This window comes from Saccopteryx bilineata, chromosome 3 (genome assembly GCF_036850765.1).
Source record: "Saccopteryx bilineata isolate mSacBil1 chromosome 3, mSacBil1_pri_phased_curated, whole genome shotgun sequence".
In the NCBI taxonomy this organism is placed as follows: domain Eukaryota; kingdom Metazoa; phylum Chordata; class Mammalia; order Chiroptera; family Emballonuridae; genus Saccopteryx; species Saccopteryx bilineata.
The window spans coordinates 250,635,075-250,654,879 of record NC_089492.1 but is presented as its reverse complement, the minus strand read 5'-3'; the positions used below and the strand labels follow the sequence as shown (position 1 = coordinate 250,654,879).

Below are 19,805 nucleotides of genomic sequence, written 5' to 3'. Positions count from 1 at the left end.
GAAGTAGCAGTAATATTATACTTATTTTAAAGGTAATAATGTCACCTATAGATTAATTGTTTTTATTAACACTTCTTAAAACTTGAGATATAATTCACATACAAAAATGTGCATAGTTTTTAAATGTATTATGATGAATTTCAACAAACACATTCCCATGTAACCACAATCCCAGTCAGATTAGAACTTTTCCATCATCCTGTAAAGCTCCTTTATATTCCTTTCCAGTAAATATTCTCTACCTCTTATCCAAAGGCAATCATTATTCTGACTTTTATTATCATGGATTAATTTTGCCTATTCTTGAATGTCATATAAATGGGATCATATGGACTTTCTGTCTTTTTCCGCTTAACATATATATTTTTTTGTATTTTTCTAAAGCTGGAAACGGGGAGAGACAGTCAGACACACTCTCACAAGCGCCCGACCAGGATCCACCCGGCACGCCCACCAGGGGTTGACGCTCTGCCCACCAGGGGGCAATGCTCTGCCCCTCCAGGGCGTCGCTCTGTCGCGACCAGAGCCACTCTAGCGCCTGGGGCAGAGGTCAAGGAGCCATCCCCAGCGCCCGGGCCATCTTTGCTCCAATGGAGCCTCGCTGAGGGAGGGGAAGAGAGAGACAGAGAGGAAGGAGAGAGGGAGGGGTGGAGAAGCAGATGGGTGCTTCTCCTGTGTGCCCTGGCCGGAATCGAACCTGGGACTTCTGCACGCCAGGCCGACGCTCTACCACTGAGCCAACCAGCCAGGGCAGCTTAACATTTTTTTTTTAAATTTCTTATTAATTTTATTTTTTTAATGGGGTGACATCAATAAATCAGGATACATATATTCAAAGATAACAAGTCCAGGTTATCTTGTCGTTCAATTATGTTGCATACTCATCACCCAAAGTCAGATTGTCCTCTGTCACCTTCTATCTTGTTTTCTTTGTGCCCCTCCCCTCCCCCTTTCCCTCTCCCATTCCCCCCTCCCCCCCGTAACCACCACACTCTTATCAATCAATGTCTCTTAGTTTCACTTTTATGTCCCACCTACATATGGAATAATGCAGTTCCTGTTTTTTTCTGATTTACTTATTTCGCTTCTTTCATGTTATCAAGATCCCACCATTTTGCTGTAAATGTTCCAATGTCATAATTTCTTATGGCTCAGTAGTATTCCATAGTGTATATGTGCCACATCTTCTTTATCCAGTCATCTATTGACGGGCTTTTTGGTTGTTTCCATGTCCTGGCCACTGTGAACAATGCTGCAATAAACATGGGGCTGCATGTGTCTTTACGTATCAATGTTTCTGAGTTTTGGGGATATATACCCAGTAGAGGGATTGCTGGGTCATAAGGTAGTTCTATTTTCAGTTTTTTGAGGAACCACCATACTTTCTTCCATAATGGTTGTACTACTTTACATTCCCACCAACAGTGTATGAGGGTTCCTTTTTCTCCACAGCCTCTCCAACATTTGCTATTACCTGTCTTGCTAATAATAGCTAATCGAACAGGTGTGAGGTGGTATCTCATTGCCGTTTCGATTTGCATTTCTCTAATAGCTAAAGAAGATGAGCATCTTTTCATATATTTGTTGGCCATTTGTATTTCTTCCTGGGAGAAGTGTCTGTTCATATCCTCTTCCCATTTTTTTATTGGATTGTTTGTTTGTTTGTTGTTGAGTTTTATGGGTTCTTTGTATATTTTGGATATTAGGCCCTTATCTGAGCTGTTGTTTGAAAATATCATTTCCCATTTAGTTAGCTTCCTGTTTATTTTGTTATCAGTTTCTCTTGCTGAGCAAAAACTTCTTAGTCTGATGTAGTCCCATTCATTAATTTTTGCCTTCACTTCTCTTGCCATTGGAGTCAAATTCATAAAATGCTCTTTAAAACCCAGGTCCATGAGTTGAGTACCTATGTCTTCTTCTATGTACTTAATTGTTTCAGGTCTTATGTTTAGATCTTTGATCCATTTTGAGTTAATTTTTGTTCAGGGGGAGAGACTGTAGTCCAGTTTCATTCTTTTGCATGTGGCTTTCCAGTTTTCCCAGCACCATTTATTGAAGAGGCTTTCTTTTCTCCATTGTGTGTTGTTGGCCCCTTTATCAAAAATTATTTGACTATATATATGTGGTTTTATTTCTGGACTTTCTATTCTGTTCCATTGGTCTGAGTGTCTATTTTTCTGCCAATACCATGCTGTTTTGATTGTCGTGGCCCTATAATAGAGTTTGAAGTCAGGTATTGTAATGTCCCCAGCTTCATTCTTTTTCTTTAGGATTGCTTTGGCTATTCGGGGTTTTTTATAGTTCCATATAAATTTGATGATTTTTTGCTCTATTTCTTTAAAAAACTTCATTGGAAGTTTGATGGGAATTGCATTAAATTTGTATATTGCTTTGGGTAATATAGCCATCTTGATTATATTTATTCTTCCTAGCCAAGAACAAGGTATATTCTTCCATCTCATTATATCTTTTTCAATTTCCCTTAACAATGGTTTATAGTTTTCATTATATAAGTCCTTTACATTCTTTGTTATGTTTATTCCTAAGTATTTTATTTTTTTTGTTGCAATCATGAAGGGGATTATTCTTTTGAGTTCGTTCTCAATTGTTTCATTGTTGGCATATAGAAAGGCTATTGACTTCTGTATGTTAATTTTGTATCCTGCGACCTTACTGTATTGGCTTGTTGTTTCTAGTAGTCTTTTTGTGGATTCTTTGGGGTTTTCGATGTATAGGATCATATCATCTGCAAAAAGTGATACCTTTACTTCTTCTTTTCTGATATGGATGCCTTTTATTTCTTTGTCTTGTCTGATTGCTCTGGCTAGAACCTCTAGTACCACATTAAATAAGAGTGGAAAGAGTGGACAACCCTGTCTTGTTCCTGATTTAAGGGGGAAAGCCTTCAGTTTAGTGCCATTTAATATGATGTTAGCTGATGGCTTATCATATATGGCCTTTATCATGTTGAGATATTTTCCTTCTATACCCATTTTGTTGAGAGTCTTAAACATAAAATTGTGTTGTATTTTATCAAAAGCCTTTTCTGCGTCTATTGATAAGATCATGTGGTTTTTGTTCTTTGTTTTGTTGATATGGTGTATTACGTTAACCGTTTTACGTATGTTGAACCATCCTTGAGATTCTGGGATGAATCCCACTTGATCATGATGTATTATTTTTTTAATATGTTGTTGTATTCGATTTGCTAGTATTTTGTTTAGTATTTTAGCATCTGTATTCATTAGAGATATTGGTCTGTAGTTTTCTTTTTTTGTGCCATCCTTGCCTGGTTTTGGTATGAGGGTTATGTTGGCCTCATAAAATGTGTTCAGAAGTATTGCTTCTTCTTCAATTTTTTGGAAGACTTTGAGTAGAATAGGAACCAAGTCTTCTTTGAATGTTTGATAAAATTCGCTGGTATAGCCGTCAGGGCCTGGACTTTTATTTTTGGGGAGGTTTTTAATGGTTTTTTCTATTTCTTCTCTACTGATAGGTCTGTTTAGGCTTTCTGCTTCTTCTTGACTCAGTCTAGGAAGGTTGTATTGTTCTAGGAATTTATCCATTTCTTCTAGGTTGTTGAATTTAGTGGCATAAAGTTTTTCATAGTATTCTACAATAATTCTTTGTATATCTACGGTGTCCGTGGTGATTTCTCCTCTTTCATTTTGAATTTTGTTTATATGAGTTCTTTCTCTTTTTTCCTTGGTAAGGCTTGCCAAGGGTTTGTCAATTTTGTTGATCTTTTCAAAGAACCAGCTCCTTGTTCTATTAATTTTTTCTATAGTTTTTCTGTTCTCTAGTTCATTTATTTCTGCTCTGATTTTTATTATCTCCTTTCTTCGGCTGGTTTTGGGTTGTCTTTGTTCTTCTTTTTCTAGTTCCTTAAGGTGGGAAGTTAAGTGGTTCACTTGGGCTCTCTCTTGTTTGTTCATATATGCCTGAAGCGATATGAACTTCCCTCTTATCACTGCTTTTGCTGCATCCCATAGATTCTGATATGTCGTATTGTCATTTTCATTAGTCTGTATATATCTTTTGATCTCTGCACTTATTTCTTCTTTGACCCATTCATTTTTTAAAACTATGTTGTTTAGTTTCCACATTTTTGTGGGATTTTTTTCCTCTTTTTTGCAGTTGAATTCTAGTTTCAAGGCTTTATGATCAGAAAATATGCTTGGCACAACTTCAATTTTTCTGAATTTGTTGATGTTGTTTTTGTGGCCCAACATATGGTCAATTCTTGAGAATGATCCATGTACACTGGAGAAAAATGTATACTCAGTCACTTTGGGATGAAATGTCCTGTAGATGTCTATCATATCCAGGTGCTCTAGTGTTTTGTTTAAAGCCACTATGTCTTTGTTGATTCTCTTTTTGGATGACCGATCTAGAGCCGTCAGTGGTGTATTGAGGTCTCCAAGTATGATTGTATTTTTGTCAGTTTTTGTTTTAAGATCAATAAGTAGCTGTCTTATATATTTTGGTGCTCCTTGGTTTGGTGCATATATATTAAGAATTGTTATGTCTTCTTGATTCAGTGTCCCCTTAGCCATTATGAAATGGCCATTTTTGTCTCTGAGTACTTTTCCTGTCTTGTAGTCAGCATTATCCGATATGAGTATTGCTACACCTGCTTTTTTTTGGATGTTATTTGCTTGGAGTATTGTTTTCCAGCCTTTCACTTTGAATTTGTTTTTATCCTTGTTACTTAGATGAGTTTCCTGTAGGCAGCATACAGTTGGATTTTCTTTTTTAATCCATTCTGCTACTCTGTGCCTTTTTATTGGTGAGTTTAATCCGTTTACATTTAGTGTAATTATTGACACTTGTGAGTTCCCTATTGCCATTTTATAGATTGCTTTCTGTTAGTTTTGTGTCTTGTTTGATCCTTCTCTTTCGTTTTTCTATCTTTTGTTTTTATTTGGTTGTATTCCATACATCTTTCCTCTGTTGCTATCTTTTTTATCTCATGTGCTTCTGTGGTGGTTTTTTCAATGGTGGTTACCTTTGAGTAATGAAAAGGGTCCCTACCCTGTTCATTGTAGCGAACTATTTTGTGAGTACTTTTGCACTCCATCGTCCTTTGCTACTGTTAATCTCCATCTTCTCCCCCCCTTTCTTTTTGTTGTTGTCACAGTTTAAATTTGGTTTTATTGTGTTCTTCTTGGAGCTTTTACTTGTGACTCTGTTTTTTTTTTTTGTTCTTTGTATCTGATTGGAGAACCCCCTTTAGTAATTCCTGGAGTGGGGGTTTTCTGATGATAAATTCCCTCATCTTTTCTGTATCTGTGAATGTTTTTATTTCTCCTTCATATTTGAAGGATAGCTTTGATGGGTATAGTATTTGTGGCTGAAAGTTCCTCTCTTTCAGGACTTTAAATATTGGGGTCCACTCTCTTCTAGCTTGTAGAGTTTCTGCTGAGAAATCTGATGATAATCTAATGGGCCTTCCTTTATATGTTGTATTCTTCTTTTTCCTGGCTGCCTTGAGAATTTTTTCTTTGCTGTTGGTTTGTGTCAATTTCATTATGATATGCCTTGGAGTAGGTTTGTTGGGGTTAAGAAAACTCGGAGTTCTGTTTGCTTCTTGAACTTGAGGCTTTAGTTCTTTCCACAGGCTTGGGAAGTTCTCATCTATTATTTGTTTGAGTATGTTCTCCATTCCATTTTCTCTCTCTTCTCCCTCTGATATACCTATTATTCTTATGTTATTCTTTTTGATGGAGTCAGATAATTCTTGTAGGGCTATCTCATTTTTTTTAATTTTTGAGTCTCTTTCTTCTTCTCTCTGTTGTGCCTTAAGTTGCTTGTCTTCTATTTCACTAATCCTCTCTTCTATCTGACCTGTTCTATTAGCTAAGCTTGTTACTTCGTTTTTCAGCTCGTGAATTGAGTTTTTCATCTCTGTTTGATTTGTTTTTATAGTTTCAATTTCCTTGGACATATATTCTTTGTGTTCATTGAGTTGTTTTCTGAGCTCCCTAAATTGCCTTTCTGTGTTTTCTTGTATATCTCGGAGGATTTTTAGGATTTCTATCTTGAATTCTCTGTCATTTAGCTCCAAGGTTTCCAATATATTAAATTTTTTCTCCATAGATTTTTCCTCATCTAGCTGTGTTACCTCTCTTTCTTTTGTATCCATGATATTTGATTTTCTCTTCCTTAATGGCATCTGAGGGTGGTTTTGTTGATAGTATTAATGAGATTTAATAAAGAATAAAAAGTTTTAAAAAAATAAAAAATCGAAAAGAGTTTTTTTTAAAAAAAATTAATAATGAAATAAAGAAAAATAAAATAAAATAAAAATTAAAAAAAAGAAATTATTCCCCCCTCCTTTTTTCCTCTCCTCTCCTCTCCCCTCTTTCTTGAGAAAATCTTGTGGTGAACTGTGAATTATAAGAAACAATGCCTGTGATGGAGGGCCTGAATTGGGGAAAAGTAATAAAGGGGCAAAAAAAAAGAAAAAAAAAGAAAAAAAAAGGGGGGTATGGACCCACAAAAAGCAAATAAGGAAAAAAATTTGGGCCAAGAATAAAATGATTTGCTTTTAGGTGTTGGTTGTCTAAGAGTTATGATGAGAGGAATAAGAGGAAAACAGAAAAATGGGGGGACAAATTAAAAAATTACTATTGTATTTAGTGGAACAAGAACTAGATAAAATGGAGAGCCAGGGATGGGAGCACTGCTAGTGAGTTAAAAAGGTGAAGTAAAAACCCCCCAAAATGTCACAAACATAAGTTTGAGTCCCAGATAAGATAATTTGTTTGTTATTGAGGTCTGAATGAGAGGAGATGTAAAGGAGAAAGGAAGAAACTAATATAGAGGGAGAAAAGAAAGAGGGAGAGAGAAAAAAAGAGGGAACCACTAAAAGAAGAAAAAAGAAAGGAGAGAGAGAGAAAGAGAGAGAGAGAGAGTTAAGGGTTTTGGAGTGCAACCCTCATAGAGAGAAAGGAAGAGGAGAGAAAAGATAATGGGAGATGTAACACTTATGGGTAGTGTAGTTCAAGGAGAGGAGAGAGTAAGACCGGCAGAGAGTTAATTGGCCAAATTGGAGGAGGAAAAAAAGTATCAAGAATGAAGATAAGAGAAACAAACGAACAAATATAATAAAATGGGATAGGTTATAAAGTCTGCAGATTATTCTTGATTTTGAGAGGTTATCTTCTTGCTTTTTCTTTTCTCTCCCTCTTCCTGGTCGGTGACTCTGTACCCCGGGTTCTGCCTCTTTGGCACACTCAGGTAGAGGTTTGCAGTTGATAAGTCTCTATGGCAATGTCATGTATTGTGCTTTAGTCTTGTTGGCAGTCGAGGCTCATTAGCATTTATAGGCTCCGAGAGTGAGAGAGTCCGTGTTCCTGGAGCCTTTCTCCTAGTCTTTCCTTCCTCAATTAGTAGCCTGATAATCCAGCTATGGGGTTGCTGCTGCCTCTGCCTGGATAGTAAGAGGCTCAAAGAGCTGGCAACTCCCCACTCTATTTCCACTCAGCACAGGGCTCTGGGTAAGGCTCAGTCAGTCAGAGCTGCTAGCATAATCAGGCGGGCTTTCCGCCCACTCAAAGACCTCTGGCTCTGCCACTCTGTCCGGTAACACAGGCGGGCGGCCACTTCCGGGGCACTTGGAGGAAACTCTCGCTCACTATGCGCGCGCGCAGACCAGGATATCCGGCCAGCAGTCTCACGCTCTGAGTGAAACCCCCAACCTCATGGAAAAGTTGCAGCATTGGAATTGGCTTTCGCTCCATCCCTGTGCGCGGCTTTTGCAAGGCGCTGGGGCAGCCCGAGATTCCGCTTTGGCCCACACAAAGGCCCCTGACTCTGCCCCTTTGTGCGATAACACAGGCGCGCACTGCCGAGGCACTCGGAGGAATCTCTCACTCCCTATCTGCGTGCGCAGACCAGGATATGAGGCCGGCCGCGTTTCCCTCTGAGTGAAACCCCCACCAGCATGGAAAATTTCCACCGTTGGAATTAGTTCTCGCTCCCTCCTGTGCGCGGCTTTCCCAGGGCGCTGGGGCTACCCAGAGATTCTGCTTTCGGCCCACAGAAAGGCCTCTGACTCTGCCTCTCTGTGGGTAACACGGGCACCCACTCCCGGGGCTTAGGAAGAAATCTCTCGCCCACTAACTGCACACTGACCAGGAGATCGGGTAAAATGGCTGCCCCGCTTGTCTTTCTTTGTTTGGGTTTGGCGCGAGTGTTAGCTTGTATTGCCCGGGTTGCCACAGGATCAGTTTTTCCTCGGCTTGGATCTCCGTGCCACAGCCTGGTTCGGCCGTTTGTGCCGCGGCCTGGATCTATTCACCCCCTTTGCCCGCCTCAGTTTCTATATTCACAAGTACCAGAGAAAGCCGCCCTGTTTAGGTTAGTGAGGAAGGCGGAGCATTTCTTACTCCCTATTTCCTTTGGGGTTTGGTTATATATTTAGCCAATTTTTCACTCGACCATACCTTCGGGTGTATTGTGAAGCATCTGGAGGCTCCAAGTATAGGTTTTTCTGTTTCTGGTTGAAGATCTTGTTGAGTTTTGGGGGAGATTTATCGGTATCGCTTCCTACCCCGCCATTACTCTGACGTCATCCTCCAGCTTAACATATTTTTGAGGTTCATTTATGTTGTTACATTTATCTGCAGTTTATTTTTATTGATGACTAGTATCCCATTGTATGAATATACCTGAGTTTGTTTATTCAGTCTTCTGTTAATGAACATTTGGGTCATTTCAAGTTTTCAGCTGTTAGGAATAAGGGTGCTGTGAACACTCTTGTATAAATACTTTTGTACGTGTGCTTTCACTTCTGTGGAGTAAATACCTAAGAGTGAATTGATGGATTATATGATTAACTTTATAAGAAACTGCAAGTTTTCCAAATTGGGTGTACAATCTGATCTACAAAGTATGAAAGTTATGTTTATATTTTTAAGATTTTTCTTGTCTGTGAAACCTGAGTTTTAATGGAGCAAGGGTGAGAGCAGAAAGACAAATTAGGAGGCTGTGCATAATCTTCATAGAGGTGACCGTGTCTTGGACTAATATGGGAGTAGAGGAAATGAAAAGAGAGGGTTGGGTTTGGAATATGTTTTGCAGGTTAAGTTAGCGGGCTTGTTGATAGATTTGATGAGATAAGGAAAGATAAATGAAGGGGCTGAATTAATGCTAACATCTTTGTATTTACTGTGAGCAACTGAGTAGTTCTTCATGTCAGTTAGTGAGATAAGGAGATGATTAGAAGAGAAACTAGCTGAGGGAGTAGTGATACACTAAACTAAGAGTTTGTAATTTGGATGTACTTTTGAAAGCCTATTAGAGATCCAACTAGAAACTTTAAATAGACAATTGGATATGATATGTATGAACTTAGGGAAAGAAGCCAGGGCTGAAGATTTAGTCTCTCTAAAGTCATAGAACTGGATGGGACTAACCAGGGAGTGATTGTTGAAGGAGAAAAATGTAAGGGCTGTACCCTTCAGTCCATCAACATTTAGAAATCTAGCAAAGAGTACAAAGAATCAACCTCTGGGAAATGTGGCAAGGAAGGCAAAATTATGACATTATGAAAATGTTTCAGGAAGAAGGCAACAGCCAGTTATATTCAAGGTGCTTAAGACATTGAGAAAAGTTAGGCTAGAGAAATAATTTTTGAATTTGGCAGTTTGGAAGTTATTGGTGGCCTTAAAGAATTTAGGTAGAATGTCTGACCAGGCGATGGCGCAGTGGATAGAGCAGGGGTCCCCAAACTACGGCCCGCGGGCCACATGCGGCCCCCTGAGGCCACTTATCTGGCCCCCACCGCACTTCCAGAAGGGGCACCTCTTTCATTGGTTGTCAGTGAGAGGAGCATAGTTCCCATTGAAATACTGGTCAGTTTGTTGATTTAAATTTACTTGTTCTTTATTTTAAATATTGTATTTGTTCCCATTTTGTTTGTTTACTTTAAAATAAAATATGTGCAGTGTGCATAGGGATTTGTTCATAGTTTTTTTATAGTCCAGCCCTCCAGTGGTCTGAGGGACAGTGAACTGGCCCCCTGTGTAAAAAGTTTGGGGACCCCTGGGATAGAGCATCAGACTGGGACGTGGAGGACCCAGATTCAAAACCCTAAGCTTATCAGCTTGAGCACGGGCTCATCTGGTTTGAGCAAGGCTCACCAGCTTGAGCCCAATGTCACTGGCTTGAGCAAGGGGTCACTTGCTCTGCTGTAGCCCCCTGGTCAAGGCACATACGAGAAAGCAATCAATGAACAACTAAGGTGCCACAACCAAGAATTGATGTTTTTCATCTTTCTCCTTTACTGACTGTCTGTCGTTCTCTGTCACAAAAAAGCAGAGGCGAGGGCAGCCTGACCTGTGGTGATGTGGTGGCGCAGTGGATAAAGTGTCTCAGAATGCTAAGGTCGCTGGTTCAAAACCCAGGGCTTGCCCGGTCAAGGCACATATGAGAAGCAGCAGCCACTTAATGCTTCCCATCACCTTTCTCTCTCTCTCTTTTAAAATCAATAAATAAAATCTTTAAAAAAGGGAATTTAGGCTGGCATGCAGGGGACCCGGGTTCGATTCCCGGCCAGGGCACATAGGAGAAGCGCCCATTTGCTTCTCCACCCCCCCTCCTTCTCTCTGTCTCTCTCTTCCCCTCCCGCAGCCGAGGCTCCATTAGAGCAAAGATGGCCCAGGCGCTGGGGATGGCTCCTTGGCCTCTGCCCCAGGCGCTGGAGTGGCTCTGGTCGCAGCAGAGCGACGCCCCGGAGGGGCAGAGCATCACCCCCTGGTGGGCAGAGCATCACCCCTGGTGAGCATGCTGGGTGGATCCCAGTCGGGCGCATGCGGGAGTCTGTCTGACTGTCTCTCCCCGTTTCCAACCTCAGAAAAATACAAAAAAATAAAATAAAATAAAATTAAAAAAAAGGAAATTTAGATAGAATGATGAGTTCAGAACCTTACCTTTGAGTAAAACACAAGAGGTGAGAAAATTGAGGCAAGTATAGACATTTCTTCTTTGCTTGTGTTTGTGTGTGTGAAGGGGAATTGATAAATGGGGCAGTAGCTGGAGGAGAATGTGGGGTCAAGGAAGCGTGTTTTTTTTACCTCTAAAGATAGAAGACATACTTGATATCTCCCTTACTGTTTTCCATTCCCACTAAATTTGAACCATCACCATGTTCTATTTATTTTACCTCATAAACTGCTCAACTCTATCCATTTCTCTCCATTACCACTGCCACCACCTTCTCCAAGTTACAGTTGTCCCCCACATACACTACTGCAGTAAGAGTTATAACTGACCCACTATGTTCACTATCGCCCTTGTTTAATTTCTTCTTTATACTTAAACCAGACATAGCCCAAATACAATTTTTTTTTTTTTCTGAAGCTGGAAACAGGGAGAGACAGTCAGACTCCTGCATGCGCCCGACCGGGATCCACCCGGCACGCCCACCATGGGGCAACGCTCTGCCCACCAGGGGGCGATGCTCTGCCCATCCTGGGCGTCGCCATGTTGCGACCAGAGCCACTCTAGCACCTGAGGCAGAGGCCACAGAGCCATCCCCAGCGCCCGGGCTATCTCTGCTCCAATGGAGCCTTGGCTGCAGGAGGGGAAGAGAGAGACAGAGAGGAAAGTGCGGCGGAGGGGTGGAGAAGCAAATGGGCGCTTCTCCTGTGTGCCCTGGCCGGGAATTGAACCCGGGTCCTCCGCACGCTAGGCCGACGCTCTACTGCTGAGCCAACCGGCCAGGGCCCAAATACAATTTTGATAAAATGAATACCCTTGCACTCCATCCCCCTATATGATGAAGTCTTCCCATTGCTTTTCAGATAAAGATAAAATGATATGAGTTTTAGTCCCTAGATGATCTTCCCATGCATAGTCTTGTTTCATTTCCCACTTTCCCTCGTCTTCTGTGCTTCTGCTGCACTGTTCTAATTTGTACACTAGGTCTTTGGACTTGATATTCTCTCTGATTAGATTATTCTTACTCCTCCCACATCTCTCTTCCATCACACTCTTAAAACTCTTCTTCAGATATCCAATTCAATCATCCCTTCCTCAGAAAAGCCTTCTCTGACCTGTCTAACCAGATTAATTCCCTTTGTTATATAGGACTCACACAGTACCAGGTAATTATCCTTAATAACACTTTCCACACTTGTAATTTTTCATTTTCTTGTGATTATTTATTTGTTTTCCTTACTAGGGTTTAAGCTCCATGAGAGCAATGGCATCACCACCCATTAGACATTAACATTATTATTTAAATTATTAAGTTTAGAATGACTTAGAAACTACATTCCATTATATATAACTGTTTTTGACCATCTGGGAGTTTACTTGCTGCTTTATTATTTAAAACCCTCTCTCAAAATTGTTTGTGGTTGCATGGATAAAGATCACAGTTACTCTTCTTTTGTAAGTCATTAGTTTTAATTTTGTTTCCTCCCATTTACTTTTATAAGAGATATTATTAAATATAAAACTGACCATTGAGTTTCATTTCACTTAATTTCCTTTGCCATTAAAGGCAAATTTATGAAAAGGCTAACATTAAAGTCAATTAATTATCTCATAAGCAAAAAGAAGAATACTAAAGATCAAAATAAACAAACAAAATAGAAATAGACTCAGAGATACAGAGAACAGACTGATGGTTGACAAGGGATGGGGATTGGAGGACTGAGTGAAAATGGTGAAGAGATTAAGAAGTAAAAATTGGTAGTTACAGAATAGTCATAGAGATGTAAATTATAGCAAAGGGAATATAGTTAATAATATTGTAATAACAACATATAGGGCCAGGTGGATACTTGAAATGTTGGGCAGAGCACTTCGTAAAGTACAGTACCTGATTTTCTAAACCACTATGCTGTACACCTGAGACCAATACAGAACAATATTGTATGTAAACTGTAATGGAGCCTGACGAGGCGGTGGCGCAGTGAGCCTTGGACTGGGATGCAGAGGACCCAGGTTCAAGACCCCCAGGTTGCCAGCTTGAGCACGGGCTCATCTGGTTTGAGCAAAGCTCACCAGCTTGGACCCAAGGTCACTGGCTCGAGCAAGGGGTTACTGAGTCTGCTGAAGGCCCGCGGTCAAGGCACATATGAGAAAGCAATCAATGAACAACTAAGGTGTTGCAACGAAAAACTGATGACTGATGCTTCTCATCTCTCTTCGTTCCTGTCTGTCTGTCCCTATCTATCCCTCTCTCTGACTCTCTGTCTCTGTAAAAACAAACAAACAAACAAAAAACCTGTAATGGAACTTTTTTTTATTAAGTGAGAGAGGCAGGGAGACAGAGACAGACTCCCACATACACCCAGATGGGAATCCACCCAGCAAGCCCCCTGTTGGGCAGATAAAATGTATTATGCTCACTTTGTTAAAGATAACACGAGGAGGCCAGGCTGTCGCCCAGGTGATATTAATGTGTGTTGGGGTGGGCTAAAGGCAGGCAGAATCCTTGTAGCCTGGGGCTTGGTTTTGGGATTAAGCCTTTCCTACCCTTTTTTGATGTGGGGTGGTACAATCCAGTCATGCCTCAGAAAGTGACTTTGTATTAGAGACTTCCCTATTTTGTATATTGGATTAAGGGTTTTGAATCTACACTATAAAGTGGGGGCGGAACGGGAGTTTGCGCTCTTGGTTCCTGAGATTATCATTAGAAGAGAGAGAGCAGAGGAGAGCAGAGAAAGGCTACGTGGAGGAGGCCAGGAGAAGCAGCCAAGATGGCGGAGTGCTGAGTGAAAAGAGAGTTGGTGCAGAGTTTGTATCTGGGATAAGGAAGGAGATGGGGAACTGAGGAGAATAAGGCTGGTGAGCTAGAAACCTTTGATTCTAGGAAACTCGGATAAGTCAGTAGTTTTGTGAGCACTGAATGTGACTGGGTTTTGGAGCCCAGTGTGTGTTTTTACTTGCCTGCCGGGTGCAAGCTAGGATGAAAGACTATGGCCCACCAGTTTGTGGCTCCGTTGTTTCTTTACCGACTGTCCCAATCCAATGCGAACCTGCATGGGCCAGGCTGCTCTGATGGTAGCCCTGGCCATGGCTTCCGGCTTTACACCCCCTATAGGGTGATGCTCTGCCCATCTGGGTCATTGCTCTGTTGCTTGGCAATTGAGCTATTATAGCACCTGAGACAAGGCCATGGAGCCATCCTCAGCGCCCAGGGCCAACTTTGCTCAAACCATTTAGCCATGGCTGAGGTGGGAGAAGAGAGAGGAGAGAGAGATACAGGGAGGAGAGAGGTGGAGAAGCTGATGGTCGCTTTTCCTGTGTGCCGTACCCGGAAATCAAACCCGGGACTTCCACATGCTGAGCCAACGCTCTACCACTGAACGAACTGGCTAGGGCCTGTAATTGAACACTTTTAAAAATTAGAAAAACTCATGATTGACCTTCAAACTGCATAAGAAGTAGCTTAATTTACGTTCTATGAATAAAATATAATTAAATTAGTAACATGAGAAGGGGATATATAAGGTGATAAGTTGATTTGTGCCTTTAAAAATAAATATGTAAGCCCTAGCCAGTTGGCTCAGTGGTAGAACATCAGCCTGGAATGTGGATGTCCCAGGTTTGATTCCTGGTCAGGGAACACAGGAGAAGCAACCATCTGCTTCTCTTCCCTTCTCCCTCCCTCTTATCTCTCTCTCTTCTCCTCCTGCAGCCATGACTCAATAGGTTTAAGTGCATAAGCCCTGGGCACTGAGGATGATTCCCTGGAGCCTCTGCCCCAGGCACTAAAAATACCTTGGTTGTGAGCATGGCCCCAGATGGGCAAAGCATTGGTCCCAGATAGGGGTTGCCAGGTGGATTTCCGCATGGGGGAGTGTTGGGCAGATAAAATGTATTATGCTCACTTTGTTAAAAATAGGCACTGCCCACGTGAGGCCTTCGCCCAGGTGATATTAATGTGTGTTGAGAATCCTTGTAGCCTGGGGCTTGGTTTTGGGATTAAGCCTTTCCCACCCTTTTTTGATGTGGGGTGGTACAATCCAATCATGCCTCAGAGAAGTGACTTTGTATTAGAGACTTCCCTATTTTGTATATTGGATTAAGAGTTTGGATTTCTACACTATAAAATAGGGAAGGAGCGGGAGCTTGGGCTCTTGGTTCCTGAGATTATCATTAGAAGAGAGAGAGCAGAGGAGAGCAGAGAAAGGCCACGTGGAGGAGGCCAGGAGAAGCAGCCAAGATGGTGGAGTGCTGAGTGAGATGCCAGTTTGTGTAGAGTTTGTATCTGGGATAAGGAAGGAGATGGGGAACAGAGGTGGGTGAGTCTGGTGAGCTAGAAACCTTTGATTCTAGGAAACTCGGATAAGTCAGTAGCTTTGTGAGCACTGAATGTGATTGGGTTTTGGAGCCCAGTGTGTTTTTGCTTGCCCGCCGGGTGCAAGCTGGAATTAAAGACTATGGCCCATCAGTTTTTGGCTCCGCTGTTTCTTTACCGACTGTCCGAATCCAATGCGAACCTGCAAGGGCTGGGCTGCTCTGATGGTGGCCCTGGCCATGGCTGCTGGCCTTACAGTGGCCCTGGCCCTGCCTCCTGGCTTTACAGGGAGTCTATCTCTCTATTTCCTCTCCTTCCACTTAGAAAAAAATAATAAAAATAAATAAATAAATATGTAGTAATATATATATTCTAATATTAAACCCTTATGTATAACTATTGGAAATAAAATAATTTTAATTGATTTACAATATAATTCATTTTTATTAACATTGTCTATAAAATATTTTTCAGGGAAATATTTCAAAATTCCTATTTTAAAACAACTGATGAGAGATGCAACCAAAGACCATTAAAGGAGAAGAGTGAATCTCATTCTCAGAGTATTTTTATATCTCGAAATTTTCATACTGGAGTATTCCAATTACAGGTAGAGTGCAATTTTTTCAAATAATTTTTTGATATCATGTTATTAGCATTGTTATCTTCCAGGTTTGAAAGACAGAGTATCTACTGGTATTTTTTTAATCTGAGGGACAATAACATGAGCTAAATTTAAATTACCCAAACTAGTTAGGGTTTACATTATAGGATACTGAAAAACTAAATGAAAATGTCTCCTTTGATATTTGCTTTGCTTTATCTCTAGCCTGAGAACCTACATTCCCATGTTGTGATTGTTACAAGGATGAAGATAAATGGCTAAGAAAAATAAAGCAAAATTGCCAGGCCTATCAGAGGAAAGACATGGAGATAAGAGAATACTCAGATAAGCAGATAATCTAATGGAACCAACTAAGTAAAATTAAGGATTTTAGCCTTCATATCCAAGCTCTGCGTTTCCCTCATTGAGGAGAGTAAGATATGAACCCTACATTTGAGGTGCTAGCTAGTACACATGTGAAAGGCAGACACATAATTAACTTTTTGTTATGTGTCAAAACAGTGCTGAGTAAAACAAGGGAGAGATCAGTAGAAACTTAAAACTATGATATAGCTAAACAAAACAAATACTTTAATGGTTTTATAACATTAATATTAAAATAGCAACAAAATGATAAAATGTCAAAGTTTCATTATACATCTTGAATATTGAACTCAAGTTGAACTCAGTGTTTATTCATCTGTTCAATAAACATTTTTTGAGTGCCTTAAATATGGCAACACTAGTTTTGGTACTGAGTCTATATAAATAAGACATGAGCCAAAGCACTAGCCAGGTAGCTCAGTTGGTTAGAGTGTCATCTGAATACGCCAAGGTTGCAGGTTCAGTCCCTGGTCAGGAAACACAAGAATCATCCAATGAATGCATAAATAAGTGGAACAACAAATTTATGTTTTTCTCTCTTTCTCCTTTCTTCTCTATTTAAAATTAAAAAAAAAAAAGACTTGAGTCCAGACCTAGATGAGCCCAAAGTTAGTAGAGAAGAAAAATATATAACTAAAAATGAGAACATAATGTGATAAAAGACACAAAATTGAAGAAATGCAGACAAGGGAGCATAAATTAAGAAAGACTTCACAGGCTCTGGCTGGTTGGCTCAGTGGTAGAGCGTCGGCCTGGTGTGCAAGAGTCCTGGGTTCGATTCCCGGCCAGGGCACACAGGAGAAGTGCCCATCTGCTTCTTCACCCCTCCCCCTCTCCTTCCTCTCTGTCTCTCTCTTCCCCTCCTGCAGCCAAGGCTCCTTTGGAACAAAGTTGGCTCAGGGAACTGAGGATGGCTCTGTGGCCTCTGCCTCAGGTGCTAGAATGGCTCTGGTTGCAACAGAGCGATGCCCCAGATGGGCAGAGCATCGCCCCCTGGTGGGCATGCCGGGTGGATCCCGGCTGTCTGTCTGCCTCCCTGTTTCCAACTTCAGGAAAAAAAAAAAGAAAGACTTCACAGAAAAGACATTTTTAGCTGGGTTTTGAGAAGCGAATAGAAGTTTGACAGGAGGAAAGAAAACAAAGGAAATGAAAGGACACAACATTTTCAGAAAAATGTTATAATGTTTGGAATCTAGGGTTTATAGAAGGGAGTGGTGGGAAAAGATTCTGGAGATAACATTGTGAAGAGCCTTATTTGCAGTTTAAGAATTTTGGATTTTACCGCATAGGCTCCACAGACCGCGGGAGGCATTATGGGATTATGATCAAGAGCATAGACTGAAGAAGTTAGAATCCTTGCTCTACCACTACTAGCTGTGTAATTTTAGGCAAGTTATTTTACTTCTGTGTGTCTCAATTTCCTCATCTGAAAAATGAGGATGACTTCATCGCCTTAGAGTTGTTACGGGAATTAAATAAATTGCTATATAAAAAACACTCAGAACAGTACCTGGCCACATAGTGAGCACCATGCAAGTATCAATATTATTATTACTGGAAGACTTTAAGAAGACATGTTTAATGATCAAATTAATTTTAAAGATTCTTAAAGCTCTGACTTTCAAATGAAGGATGGTTTGAAATAAAGATCATTACAGAGAAAAAAATGTTTCTATATATACATTTAACACTAATTGAATATACTGATACCCATCACATGTTAGGAATTTTGCTAGATACTACTGATGTAATGGTGTCTTCATAACCAATGGTGGATACATTCAAAAAGACAATTACAAAAATGTCATGAGTGTTGGCCCTGGCCAGTTGGCTCAGTGGTAGAGCGTCGGCCTGGCGTGCAGAAGTCCCGGGTTCGATTCCCGGCCAGAGCACACAGGAGAAGCGCCCATCTGCTTCTCCACCCCTCCCCCTCTCCTTCCTCTCTGTCTCTCTCTTCCCCTCCTGCAGCGGGGCTCCATTGGAGCAAAGATGGCCCGGGCGCTGGGCATGGCTCCTCGGCCTCTGCCCCAGGCTCTGGAGTGGCTCTGGTCGCAACAGAGCAACGCCCGGGAGGGGCAGAGCATCGTCCCCTGGTGGGCGTGCTAGGTGGATCCCAGTTGGGCGCATGCGGGAGTCTGTCTGACTGTCTCTCCCCATTTCCAGCTTCAGAAAAAATACAAAACAAAATACAAAAAAAAAAATGTCATGAGTGTTATGATGGAAGAAGTACCTATATAGGAGTACTAAATTTTAATTAGGTTGTTTATTATTCATTCAGTAAATATGCAATAAGTGTTTATGTGCTAAGCACTGTTCTAGGCATTTGAATATTTGGTGGTGAACAAGAGAGACAAGAGCCCCTGTTCTCATGAGATTTACGGGCTAGTCAGAAAGATATGGTAAATAATGTACTAGTAAACACAAATTATTATTCAGGACTCTTGATAGTGAAAGGAACCTTATTCACAAGAAAAGATCGTGGAAAACATAGTATGAAAGAATAAGATAGTGTTGATCTCATCCACAATCAGTTTCAGTATGTAAGAGACTTTCATATTGTCCCTTTTTCTTGTCTCAGTTTCGCCTGTGTTCTGGCCTCTTTCTTTGCTACTACAGCAGACAAGTAGGAACATGTAAATTATTTTTAAAATATGGTTTAAATTAATATAGAACTATAGCATGGTTTCTAAAAGAGCTTTTATTGTGAAATACAACATACACACAAAAGAGAACTCACACACAGTTTAGAGAATAATCAATGTAATAATTACTTATACCCACCACCCAGAATAAGAAACAGCATATTACCAGCACCTTTCAGGTGTCCTGAGTCTTTATCTCTTATATCCCACACTTTATCCCTTTGCTGAAGGACTGACTCACTATCCTACAATTGCAATGAACTATTTCCTTGGTTTTCTTTATGGTTTTACCACAAATGTTATAGATCCTTGAACAATGTATTATTAAATTTTGTACATTTTGGGGCTCTATGTATAATATACTCTAACTTTTTGTGCAATATTACATTCTGAGGCTCTTCCATGTTGGTGCATGTACCCATAGTTTATTATTTTTACTATTGTATTCATTCTATTGTATGAATATATCAGATTTTATGTTATGGACTTTGGGGTTGTTGTTTAGTTGTTTTTTAGGAAATTTCTATAGGGAATGTATATAACAGTAGAATTGCTGACCTATGGGGTATGTGCATGTTCAATATTATTAAATAATTCTAAATTGGTTTCCAAAGTAACTATCAATATACATTCCCCCCAGGCATGTATAAGTGCTAGGATTGCTCCATGTCTTCAAATATATATTGATATTTTTAGGCTCCTAAATTTTTGACAATCTGATGACTGTAGAATAGTATCTCACTATAGCTTTTCTTAATGGACTTTATTTTTTAGCAAATTTAAGTTCACAGCAAAATTGAGCAGGAAGTATAGAGTTCCCATTATACCCATTGTCCCTCACACCCTCCCCACTATCAACATCCAGAAAGGTACATTTGTTACAATTAATGAACTTGTATTGACACATCATTAT

At 40.4% G+C, this 19,805-nt stretch overlaps 1 protein-coding gene across 1 annotated transcript in view; it reads left to right on the top strand.

The window, feature by feature from the left end:
- Positions 1 to 19,805, top strand: part of C3H1orf185 (chromosome 3 C1orf185 homolog) — a 45,245-nt gene that overhangs the window by 12,676 nt on the left and 12,764 nt on the right. Inside the window, exon 3 of the mRNA XM_066266549.1 lies at positions 15,737 to 15,872. Within this exon, the coding sequence (XP_066122646.1) occupies positions 15,737 to 15,872 (136 nt within the window). The remainder of the gene's footprint in view (positions 1 to 15,736; positions 15,873 to 19,805) is intronic.